The sequence below is a fragment of the Corvus hawaiiensis genome, chromosome 8 (assembly GCF_020740725.1).
Source record: "Corvus hawaiiensis isolate bCorHaw1 chromosome 8, bCorHaw1.pri.cur, whole genome shotgun sequence".
NCBI classification, from domain to species: Eukaryota; Metazoa; Chordata; class Aves; order Passeriformes; family Corvidae; genus Corvus; species Corvus hawaiiensis.
The window spans coordinates 16,459,717-16,472,816 of NC_063220.1; the positions used below are offsets into that span (position 1 = coordinate 16,459,717).

General features: G+C 36.7%; 1 protein-coding gene across 6 annotated transcripts in view; it reads right to left on the reverse strand.

Moving 5' to 3' along the window:
- MYOF (myoferlin) overlaps positions 1-13,100 on the reverse strand; it is a 64,350-nt gene that overhangs the window by 41,024 nt on the left and 10,226 nt on the right. For all 6 annotated transcript variants that reach the window (XM_048310668.1, XM_048310667.1, XM_048310671.1 and 3 more), the window contains exons 4-12: positions 9,427-9,535; positions 8,116-8,200; positions 5,883-6,043; positions 5,249-5,377; positions 3,694-3,756; positions 3,532-3,582; positions 1,959-1,989; positions 1,393-1,508; positions 107-233 (exon numbers count right to left, since the gene is read on the reverse strand). In XM_048310668.1, the coding sequence (XP_048166625.1) occupies positions 107-233; positions 1,393-1,508; positions 1,959-1,989; positions 3,532-3,582; positions 3,694-3,756; positions 5,249-5,377; positions 5,883-6,043; positions 8,116-8,200; positions 9,427-9,535 (872 nt within the window). The remainder of the gene's footprint in view (positions 1-106; positions 234-1,392; positions 1,509-1,958; positions 1,990-3,531; positions 3,583-3,693; positions 3,757-5,248; positions 5,378-5,882; positions 6,044-8,115; positions 8,201-9,426; positions 9,536-13,100) is intronic.

Here is a 13,100-nt window from a genome sequence, read left to right on the forward strand (position 1 = left end):
GTAACGGATAAAAAGTCACCTATATTCTATTCTGAACAGCTAACACAAATAACTATTTCTAATGGTAACCAAACACCAATGGGGATAGTAGGGAGAAGCTACATACTTTGTGGAATGTCCTCAGCTCTGTAGATTTTGAGAAGGAAAGTGACCCATCGAAGTGCAATCCCAGCAGGTAATAAAAGATTGCTCTCCACATCATCACTTTCATTATCTCTCTCCCTTTTTTCAACCTGTTGGGGGATGCAGTTGTAGACAAAACAGACAGGGCAATGTACAGAATCAGAATTAACGTGATTAGTTAAACTGCTGCCCACAACATTCTTTATGTAGAAGACTGTTGACAGTTTCATTATGAAGAATGAGACTGTATCAAATTATCCAGTCACAAAAATTTAATTCTAGCTAAACTATTTTACTTTCAGTTTTATCTCTAAAGTACTCAGTTGCAGGAGTCTATTGTAACCACACTTTCAAAATCGTCATCATCAGACAATGATGATTTTGGCACATGTACAATGCCAACTTTATGCAAATTTCATACCCATCTCAAGACAAGGTATCTTACTACAATTAGAAAAGGCTTACAAGACTGATATAACTTACCAGAACTTACTGCTTCCTCATTTGTAAATAAACACACCACAAATAACTAGACATATCCTTGTGATTTCAAGAATCATGAGGACAGCGGAGAGGAAGAGTTAATACAGAACTAAAAGGAAATCTGCCATGGTTCTGGGGACCACATTATATTTAACTAAGGAGTACCAGTATGCAAAAACGTCAGACAGGAAGAAAAGCAGAACTTCATCTATGGGCAATGGTCAGGAAAGAAAAGCATTACAAGAAAAAACCGCCTGTTTTCCCCTTGACAGAACAGCAGACAGTGAAGGCCTGGATTGTTAAAACTACCTACTGCTTTCATATGCATCAGATTACTTGTGCCTGACTTGTAACTATTGAGGAGTCTAATTTTCAGCAAGAAAAATCTGGAGCTTTCTGGTACTCAGGTTTCTCTATTGGCTTGTCTGTGTTTTGTAGTAGTGGAGACATTCCAGACTTAGTCCTGGAACTGGTACCAGCGTTACTCTGCCTGCTTAGCTACGCTAAGGAGAATTACCTATTAGCTTGCATGCAAAACCAGGCTAACACATCCCTACTTCTAGTATGTGAAGGAGTATCCACAAATGGTAGAGGTTGCTTAACTGAGGAGAATAACAGTGGCTTTGAGTTAGCCACTTAGTACAGGATGCCCTTGAAACCACTTGTAAAATCTCTTATAAATACTGCTCACAGGGCAAATTATACAGGATTAAAAAAATGTTGGGGAGACATAAATAAATATCTGTGAGGTGGAGAGGGGAAGAAAAACATTTAAATTAAACTTACTGGTGGTTCATCTCCAGTTCCCAGGACAAACATGCTGACTTTCATATAGCCTTTGGCTCCTGAATTTGTATCTTCAGGATCACTCAGCAAAAGCCATTTTCTCATGACTGCATGGCCTGAAATAAAACAAACATCACCACTGGCCCCAGTAATATCCATTATAAAATGGCAGACATCATTTAAGCAGTTAGCTATTTTAAAAGTATCCTTTATCCTAAATTACCCTAATTATTTAACAAAATTATTCTGTCCTAGACAGGTCTCAATAGTGCCATCCAAAACAAGAAATCTGATGTTAAACTATTTTGGCATAATAATTCATGGACATTGTTACCAAATATTTTTGCATTATTTTTCAAATTTTAGGTCTTTGATAAAAAAGGGGCTTGTACTTCATTGTGAATTCACTGAAAAGAGTTATATATTGTTGGATTTTTTGAAGTTAATACTTAAAGCAACAAACCTAAATAACTTTATATTAGGTTTCCTCTTTTACTTTAGAAATTTAATGAAATGTTTCAGCTTGTAGTTTCAAGGAAAGAAGTTCTGAAGTAACTATTACTTACCAGGTTCATCATAAACATAGCCAATGTCAATCTGAAATAAAGATCAAAGGCATTACCTCTGAAGAAATACCAAAACAGAAAAATGGTTGGGCAACACCCCCCATGTTTTTCATGAGCAGTACTACATTGTTCCCTTGTCACAAACAGAAGACAGTTTACATAGAATTCTACTAGGAGAAGAAAGAGAAAATGCCTTACATTGAAAAATGAGGGATTTCTAATGGATAGAGCAGCCAAGAAGAAAATGCAAGAAAAGATGTATTAGAACTAGAACTAACACATGTAGTTATTTCCTTCTTTTCTTGGATCCCCAGCTTTTTCATTTACCAGAGACACAAGATGGGGATGGCTTACTGCTTTTTGAATTCCCTACGCTCACCCATTATTTTATGTTCAGACAGTTTTTTCAGAATACTTTTGTTCCTACTTCCTGCTCAACATCTCATCCTTCAGTTCCAGAAGTGAAACTTGTTTATTTTTAAATGAATCATTTCCTTTTCTTTAATAAGAATATGACAATTTCTTGCCCTCACTGTGTCAAATCTGGACAAGATTGCATCATTCATTGTATCAGATGTCAAACATGTTCAGGAATGTAAGTATGTTTGCTCAAGGCAGTTGGGGCTAGTATTCCTTGCAGGTAAAGTCTGAAAGGGCGATTTTCTAGACAGAATTACCCTTGTGGTTTCCTCTTGAAATGTGTGCCTGCAGGAAGAGAAAGTAGGTGAGCGACATGCTGTCACCTGCTTAGTGAATAATCAGTCTTTCACAGAGCAGTATACCACTGACCGAATCACTAGAAATCACAAAGAAAATAAGCAGGGAGAAGCAAAAAGCAACCAGCTTTGTGGCAGAAAGTGTTTCGTTTAGAAAAGAGCACTCTTCCCCCTTTGCATATTTTTGTAAAAAGCTGGTCTAGAGACCTAGTAAATTTATGCAGTACCAAATAAGCAAGCAGAAAAGACAGCCAGCACTGATACTGGAAGCGTTGTAACAGTGGATCCCAGCAGCCATTACAATTGCCATGGGAATTCTTGACAGGCAGATGTCTACTTTCCAGTGTTGATCATAACAAATCCAAATAAAGACCATCTCACTAATACCATCAGAAGCACAGAAACTACTTTAACTAAGAGAATTTTCCAACATCTCTTTTACTTAACTTCTGACCAAAGGAACTCCTCTCCACATCATTTGAGAATGTGTATCCTTAAGCCACCATACATATCACTATTCTGCCTATTAACTACCTAATAAAATTATCTCTTCAAACTCATCTCATACCAAATAATCATCTGACGTACAAAAGAAGAAGAAGTTACCTGGATGCAAATTAGAGAACTTGGTATATAAACCACACACATTTCTTTAACAATAACCTTCTACTCAAATATAAAACCTGCTTACTAGTGTTTTGAGCAAATTGTCTCTACCTTGAGAAGCAAGACATCATCAGGTAATTCTTTGGCTCCATGAAAAAGAAGTATAAATTTAGACATTTAAAACTAGTACTTAAATTTTTTTTCCCATTTTATTTAATTTAGTCAAGATACAGAGTTTTCTTCATACCCACCTTAAATTCACCCATTAAACAGTCCGCTCGTAGAGAGTGAGAATCATACACCTAAAAAGACAAAGGAGCATGAACAGGAATGTTCCTAAACAACCTGGTGAAATGGCCAGAGGATGCTACAGGCATCCAGCAGCCTTGTGAACATGCACTGGTTTTTCTTACCCGAATGCTAACTGTTTCATCAAGCAACTCTAAAGGAGTCATGTGGACATTGTAGAAAAATATCTGTCAAGGTAAAAAACAAACAAAAAACCCCTGTCTTAAAATGACAAACACATAATTACCTGAACATAAAATGCAAAAACATTATTTTAAGAGGCATGTAAAGCATGCCAGATACAGTACTTTTACCCCGCCTCCTTGCTGGACAAGGGGTAAAAGTCCTTGCTGGACATACTATGTGGTAATTTGGTGCACAATGAAAAACCGAATTTAGTAAATTGTCTCAGTACAAAACAGACAAGATAGTCACAACTTCCATTTGAACAAACAAGGTCAGCATAACTGTGCTGCAAACTTCCAGCACTGCCCTTTGCTCCTTGCTCTGCACTTCATACTTTTCTCACTGGAACAACTTCAGAAACTATAAAGTTCATTTGCCAGGACAGTAAATCCTGGTCTAACCATCTCTGTTGTAGTTGTCAAAGAGGCCTTGTTTAGGGTTAGTGGTGACAGTGATTCTAATGATTTGAAGTTTTTAAATTTAAGACCATAGTAATAAATCTGATAGTTTGATAGCATGAAGATATATATAACATTTATTAGCTTGTTTTCATAATAGATCATGCCTCACTAAGTTTGGTCTTTGATCCCAGCTATACTCCAGTCAATATTTTATACAACAAAATGGAAGGGTACGTAAACATTGTCCCTCCTATTCCAGTTTAAGACTACAATGGATACTGAGACTGCCAAGGAATTGTTTCAATATAAGATGCAACTGGCTTTCTGCCCTCCCTATTTTTTCCATAGCTTCATAAATCTTGACTGCTACCTACAGCTTAGTTCATGTTTCAAAGTTTTATAATTTCCTTGGTCTTGCCTGTGTGTGTTACACATGCTTGCCACACAGTTCCAAAATCTGAATTTTCCACACATTCCCAGATATGAGAGTTATCATTTTCTCTATTACATTTAAGTTTTGCAACATTAGTCTTCCAGCTATGGGATCATTCTTGTGTCCCCTATGTGGTTTTGAATTCTCTCCTGTATTTCAGTGTGTTTGATGTACAGACCCCCTGTCTGGACAGAGAAATCTAGTTGTGCTTTTACAAATCATGGGTAGCAAGGCAATGATATTTCCAGATTTTGTGGCAGTCCTACTGACCCAAAGCACTGCACGGAGCACTCATCTGAATGTGCCATAGAGGTCTACAACGATTTCTAATTAATTTTTCTGTAATTTTTATGACCTGAACACAACTGTTCAAAGTGATTCTGCCAGATGGCCAACTGTACCAAAGAACGTGTTCCATATGTCTCATATGACGTATGACTTTCCTCTAGATAGTTTTATCTGCTAAGACTGACTGTGACAGAGTTGTGTTTAGTGATGTGAATACATAAAGGGACTGGGAATGGCAAAATGCATGCTAGCCATAATTACACATAAATATTAGTAAATTCTTATTAATTGATCATAATGAAAGCTGTATTAACTATTTTTCTACATTTGATAGTCTCAGCATTTTAGCTACAGTGTTCTTACACCACTTACTTCATCAAAAAATGGGTTATTTCCTCTTTTGATCCTTGTCCGGTGTGTCTGACCACAAATGTGAACTTTGACTACTGGTTTTATGTTATTTCCAGGCAACTGACGACCTTCAATGATTCTAACACGAATCTGAAAAAAAAAAATCAAACACTTATATTAATTCACTCTCTATATTATCTATGATCCTGGTGACAACAATTCCTTATTATACCACTAAAAATATTAGCCAACACCTGAAGTAGCTGACAGATATGAACCAGACAGACTTTTCAAGCTTAATTATGACAGTAACTGTAATTTTACTTGAATTTTACAAGACAAGTTAGGGTTAATTATTTCACTAGTTTTTCCACTGGCCTTTACCATTTATTTTTAAAGCTGCTATAGTAGTTTGAAATCTATACAACTATACAGTAAATAAGGTTCATCCCTATTTCAGACAGAACTGTACAAAATTGGACACCTCAGTAACAGGAACATTTGAAGAATACCTTTGAAATACTGGCTTTCAAAAGAAGAGGCTAATTATCGTGCATTAGATAAGCTGACATTAAATTAGGTTCAGGCTATGTAAAAGGAGCAGTGTCCTGCTCAGCAGGAAAAGGGAACATCCAATATTTAATAAATCTATTACCTGAAAATCTTGTGGTTTGTTAGGAAGGACTCTCCGTGTTTTCTTTCCTTTGGTGATGCGTTTAGCTAGCTGGGCTTCCTTTGTGCCACTTGGAACTGTTGGTGTGATACCACCAACTGGACCATCCAACCCTTCCTCGTAACCTGCATCATCTTCTCCATCTCATACAGCAAAAAAACAGTGCAATTAATAAAAAAATAGCAGAGCTGCTGTTAAAGTTACAGGAGTCTGATATCCAAGAGTTCCACTAAAATTCTATTATTAGCTCACGTCAACAATTTTTTTGCCAACTACATGCTTCCAAGTCCTTCTGAAAGCTAGTCGTTTTAGCCTGCTTAAGAACAAGTTTATATCCTAACCAAACTACCTCTAGATCAGTCTTTCTTCTGGATGCAGGGTGTCTAATACAATTCCCATACACTTTTTTAATCAACTGATTGAAGCAAAGTTCAGCTGTAATCATCCCCTGAATAGTTCACAATACACCACAAGGGATTCATTTTATTCCAGCTGAATAAATACTGCTGTTGAATGAATCTTGCTGTTTCCCATCAGCAAGGCTAGGCTATAGCACAGCGTCAGTTTTTAGTTCAGAATCTTGAATACATGAATGCATTTAAGGTCTGCCATCCAAAACAAAATTCTGAATCCTTCTCCACAACATTTAAGTGCAGAGTAAGTTTTTTAGTAAGCCTCTTTGACAGTTCTGAAATCAGCATCCCACTGTGGGAGACAGTTCTACAACCACATGACACTACAATACTGAATCATACTCTGAGATTCCAGTATTGCAAAATAGGATCCATAAATATCTAGACCACAAAAGTGGTCACTCCCTTGAGTTTCCAGCTTTTCTTAACTGCACAGTGACTATGGTAAAATTTGGAGGAAGAACGAGCTGTGTCTCTGGTGGTTGGCATTTAACAGAATGTATACTAGCTTCATGAATTACAGGCTAATGATCATCCTTCATGATCCTTGTAAGAGATGTGTAAAACCAGAGAGACTGACATACTACGTATTTTATAAGCAGAAGACCCCACCCCCCTCGCTAACATCTCTCAAAATGCATTTGCCTGGATGGATCCATGCAGCTAACTGATTACATAACCTAGCACTTAATTTTTAATTCCTAAAATGGAGCTGTAGCTATCACAGTTGGGATAATGATTTCATTTCATGGGAAATAGGTATTTACAATAATTAACTAAGGTGTGTTTGATTTCACGCTGAAATAATTTTCATGCAGTTGCTGCACACTAGCTAAAAACCCTGTCATTTTTTTATCTGTCTTAGAGTTCAAAAACATTTTAAAAGCTATCAAAATAATCTCATAAAAGTGAATTTGCATTTTTAGCCTTCAAGTCCACATTTCTCTAAAATGTGCAGTAATTTAACACACAGTTTTTGTGTTTATATTACTTATCCTTCCACTCTCCAAGAACACCTAAGTGAAGACAGTGGAACTAAAATTTCTCTCCTGTGGACTCCTGATTTCAATTTTTTCCTTCTTATGTTATTATCTATCACCAAATAATGGTCAAACTGGTTTAGTTCTCTTCAAACACATAACATTTATTAAACTTCCTTCTTTCTGAATGAACACAGCCTTGATATTAGGCTTATTATTTGCCTGTCAACTGCAAAAGCTTGTTACTTCACAGTTCTTTTAAGAGTCTGGAAAACTAGAAGATCTCAAAAACACTCTCAGCAAAAGCCTGGTAAATATGATATATAGAGAGACCAACGAATATTCCCTACTGATCACAGTATTTCATTGCCTAGTCAAATATCAACCTAATATAAAACAGTGTCTTCCAAAACGTAATCATTCTATAAGGGAAAAGAGGTTTAATTAATCAAGAAAATTTTTTTCACAAAGCTCCCTGACATTGAAAGTAATAAATGGGACTTCTCTGCTTTTTGGTCAGCCCTAAAATTGCAGCAGATAACTGCAGTTTCCTTGAGCATTCAAAAACCTTTCTTTCCTAAACAAAAGCCATTTTGAAAGTTTTTAAGCAAATAGAGAAAATTATGCTAAAATCCACTTTATGCCAGGAAACGCCAATTTTTTTCTTAGCTTCTGACTCAGCCTTAATTTCTTTAAAAATCACTATCTGGCAGTCTTGACATGCTTGCTTCTGGTGAACAGTGCTGCTGAATCACTTTCTTGCCTTACCTTAAACAGCTCCAAGAGATTTAACAATAATGTTCTGAGAAAAGATTGAAATACCTTCCTGTGCACTGGTCCCTCCTGGATCAGTTGGATTTGCAGGTCCAGCTGGTGGCTCATATCCTACTACCAAATCAATTGTTGCCTAAAGAGAAATACACTTTTTTATGTGGCCCACAGTATTCACAACAGTTGATTTAAGCAGTAAGTTGTTCTAACACTGTACGTGAATAGTTAACTATTCACGGCCACAACAGTTTTTAAAAGTTTCAGCTAGTAAATTAATGAACTATTATTAAGCTATATGTATATACAAACAATAAAGATTACACAACTTGCAGCTAATGGACTAGGTTCTAAAATAATATCTAACAAATGGAGTTTGCTGTGTTTATATTTAGAAAAATCTGTCACAATACAAGCATGTAAGATGTTCTACAGGTGTTAATTTTAGTTCCACAATATTCATGGCAGAAAGGTGACATCCTAAATTTGCAGAGAGAAAAACAAAGGCAGTAGAGAAATAATGCTATCTCATCAACAACTTAACAAGTCTGAACTGTCAGTAAAATTTCCTATCTGGCTTTTCCAATTGCTTGTTCGCATCTCCATCCTGGAAGAAAAACAGCACATTATTTTCCATTCGAATTATAGAATTGTCTTTTTTTTGCTTGACTGTGGTTTTGGATGACTGGACAAACCATTATTATTCCTAGTTGCCAGAGTAACATGAGGAGTCAGCAAAAAAAGCCCAACCCTGTGACCAACTAATCATGATATTAAACTGCAGCTGATGAGATACTGAAATTACACTTAGAGCCTCTCATTATTGAAGTGTACTAGAATGCAGTATGAAATGCCTGAACAGCTACACTGCACAAACACAGTAAAGTCCCAGGTTCCAAAAACTACTTAATACATAACTAAGCTAATAACCATTTAAATTTAAACATGTTCTAAATCAAGTAAAGCAAGTTCTTGTGTAACTTTCTGAATGGAGCTGGCAGTGAACATATACATGATCATGTGCTTTCTAGAACCAGTGCTGTAACACAGGTAGCTGTTACAAAGCATATGGCAAAAAAGGTGCATATGGGAACTCCATTTGGTATTTGGAAAATGTACTTTTTCAACATCAGGGTGATTTCCATGCATACTCTAATGCATGGCCCATATTACTTGTAACACATATATACAAATACATGACATAGACAGAGGAAACAAAATTGTATAGACATAGTTATCTCTGGTTATAAATTTCCTCTGTCTGGAGTTTTTGCTAGAAATTTCCAAGCATTAAATTGGTATTAGCCTTGTGCTGGAGCATTTTGATGAAGAATACCGCAAAATAAGAAAATGTAAGTCACTCACTCCAGTTTCTTGTCCTCTTTCATTTAGTAGAGGTATGAGTTTGAAGGGAAAAGATCTGCTTTGGTTACCTACGAGATCCTTAAGTGCTACAGATGCACTGCCAATTAATCTGAAATTAAATAAAAATCATTATTAGAATGCAAGTATAAATCAAACAGAGGCTCCCATTTTTCTTTTGCTAGCATCTGTTAGTCAACCAAGTAACTCCAGCCATTATTTGCAAACTCTAAGCACAACAAAAGACCATTGCAAATGTCATGTAATGATTGTGTACTAGTAATCTGTAATTTCTGTTTCATTACACTTAAATGCGTTGGTGTTCTTTATGGCAGCCACAGCTTTAACCAAACACAGTACCTTTTAAAGAGGTTAAAAAACGAATTATTTTTAGCGTTATTTTTGAAAATAATCTTCTGCATAACTTTCAACAGCCATATCACTTATTTCCACCACTGAATTCTCATTGGTAAGCTAAAGGATATAATACTTTCTTTCCCTATACAGATTTGCAATTCTCAGGTGAGAAGTAGTGAATAAAAACTAGGTATGACAGCTGTTGTACTACACAGAGAGAGATACAAAGCCAGAGACATCCACGTCTTTGTAATGAAAACAGTGAAACAAAACAAATGCACATCAATGTTCTTACTAGAAAATTTCAATGTTAATCTGCTTGCTCATACTCTGCATTTTGGAACAGGTTCATCTTCTTACTTCTAAATTCTCAGAACATTTCTTATGGTTCTAGAGGGGTCTACCAAAGGAAGGTTTCAAAGGGATCTGACATGTGGTAGACTCTTCTGAACTACTTCTGCCTACTTTGGGACTGCATTTGTCACTCCCACCATCTCCCAGAAAGATGAAAATCGCATGTACTTTTAACCTTAGAGACTACTTTGAGGCATAATTTCTCAGTGTGGTACTGGTCTCATGATACCTGGCACTGTATTTCATTCCCATGGTATGTAGTAAGAGTTTACTCCCCTACTGAAGTGGATTGCTGGAATAACTGAGATTTTTTTCAATGAAAAAAAAAAAAAAAGCCAAGATAATTTAACCCTGTAAATACTTCAAAGAACATGTGTTACAAATAAAATACCAGCTTTGTTGCCAAAGCAGAAAAAAGATCTGTACACAGAGAATCTAACTGAGGTCCCCTGAAGTTACAGAGCTTTTTCATGGAGCAGCTAAGGATGCAAGGGTATTTTCTGACGTGCAGCAAGAGCACTGTTATAGCTACTCTTGCATACTGTGTCATGAGAACATAAATTATTTTTTTGCAAAGTACATTAGGATATCTAACCATAAAACAAGAATTTCCTGCAAATATACCTTCCAGGCATTACACATCCACATCACAACTTCTGTTTAGCTGCAGAAACTTACATATTTTGAGGTGCCATAGAAGGGAAAACCCAACAAGACTACCCATAAGCAGCTAGGCCAAATCTGATTCTAGAGAAAGAAAATACTTTCCTATGCACATTTGTAGAAAAATTATATAGACTTGACATTTTGATTTGATATGAGCTGGAGTGACAACTTCAAAAACATTATCAATTCAGAAGCCACCCAAAATAATCTCAAATCATCAGGGTGAATGTTTCAGCAACCACACCCTCCTATCTAGTGACATTAACTCAAGAATTGCTGTTCACCTGTAGTGCTTTTGAAATTTTCCACTGTACATTTCCATTTCTACATCCTCATCCATCCTGTACAAATGATAACTGCATGCATTTGAATGCATAGTAACCATTTTTAAAATAGTGATCACTGATGTTCAGAAGACTGAAGAGGTAATCAGTTACATAGACTTCTTGCTTGCAACCAGCTGCCTCTATATATATATATGCCTTTATTTCCCCTTTCTTTAGCACGTTTGGCCACAATAGTCTCCAGTCTTTTTCCACTCTAGCAAGACTGAGAAATTTAATATTTGGTCTACAAACTTAGTCTGCTTCTAAGCTTTAGCCAAATTCTAAGCTTTGGGCACTATTCTGCCTTTCCCAAAGTCATCCTGTTCACTGGATTCCGGATGTTTCACCCCTCCCTTAGCAGAACCACAGAACTAATGAGGCTGGAAGGAATCACTCATGATCATCTAGTCCAGTGCCTCTGCTCAAGCTTAGTCAGCTAGAATAGGTTACCCATGACTACGTCCAGTCTGGTTTTGATCATACAGCTACTTAACGACTGAAGTAATACATTCCAAAGTAACAAGGAATGCCTCAGAGTCATCCTTAGGTCTCATCTTTGTCACTCATACACAAGTCTTAGAGAAAGCCTTTTTTCCAACATGCTTCTGTCAGGTCTCTAACCTTTGGGCTAAGTCAGCTAAGTCAGATCTCAGGAGCTGTTGTGAGATCACATCCATCACCAGTTCATTGATGTTTAGTGCTTTGCTGCAAGGTCTGCTCCTGTACTTCCCTCCGATAGGTAACTAGACCCGCTGTATGGCTACTGTGAAATTCCTGGGTTCCTCCAAACTCTGGAGACTCTTTACCTTCAGGCAGGATTGTATGTGATCTCCATCTGAAGTCATGACTTACAAGATGACAAGGAATCCTTCCCTTCCAGCACAGCTGAAAAGACTTTCTGCTACCTGTTCATTGTCAAAGGACACTGTTCTTTGCTGGACCTATTTCAGCTTTCTTCCTCTTGCCTGAGCAGATTGACATTTGCCCATTTAATTCCAGATCACACTAGCCCCTTGACACCATCAATTGGGACACTTTGCTACCGAAATAGCTTAATGCATCCTCTGACCTTTTGTTCATCAGCTGTTTTAGCAGAAGACCAAAGCAAATGAGTAAATGTTTAAGTACCTTTTTGGCCATCCCTAAGACTTCTATAGGTATAATGCCCAATCAGTCTGGTCTCTTAAACTTTTCCAGCTTTGCAGGAGTAAAGTAAAAATCCTGTCCTGCCACAAGCAGTTTAAACATTCTGGTCTACCACCGGAGAAGACACCAAAAATAAATGCAAAGTTCCTATTCAGAAGCTGATTTTGAACCTTACCAGGCCTATGATAGTTTCCCTGCAGTGATCAAAGGAAAGTAGTTAGTTTATAAGCATGAAATCAATGAACTACTGATGACCAACTACTAAACACGGAGTTGCATTTGTGCCAAAGCTAATTAATCCGTTAGTGCTGTGGTTAGCACTTCCTGTTAGCTGCCTAAATAACCAAGTGAAGTGAAACTTCACACCCATGTCTGGATCCGGAAGTGCTAACTCACAGTACCACCCATTTTATTATTCCTCTTGGTTTGAAGGTAGCAATCTATATCAAATTCTTTACCCTATCATGTCCTCTAGCTGCTTACATGCTACTTATACTGGAAACCTCAAGGTTTAAATTACTCAAGAGTCAAATATTTAAATTATTTTCATCTATTTTTGAGGGTTTATTTTGGCAGAGGTTTGTATTTATGATTCTCATCAGCAAACGTGATTCTACACTGCAGTTACAATTACTATACTCAATCTTTCTTTCTCAGTGTGTATATTTCATTATAGACTATGCTACAAGACCCAACACCTACCTTCTGTTATTGCTGCTATGTTTAACTATTTTTATTAAGAAAAACCTCTATTTTATCTTTACTTATTTGATAATACTCTTTGCAAGAACAAACTTTCAAAAAGAAACAAAACATGGATACTGTTTT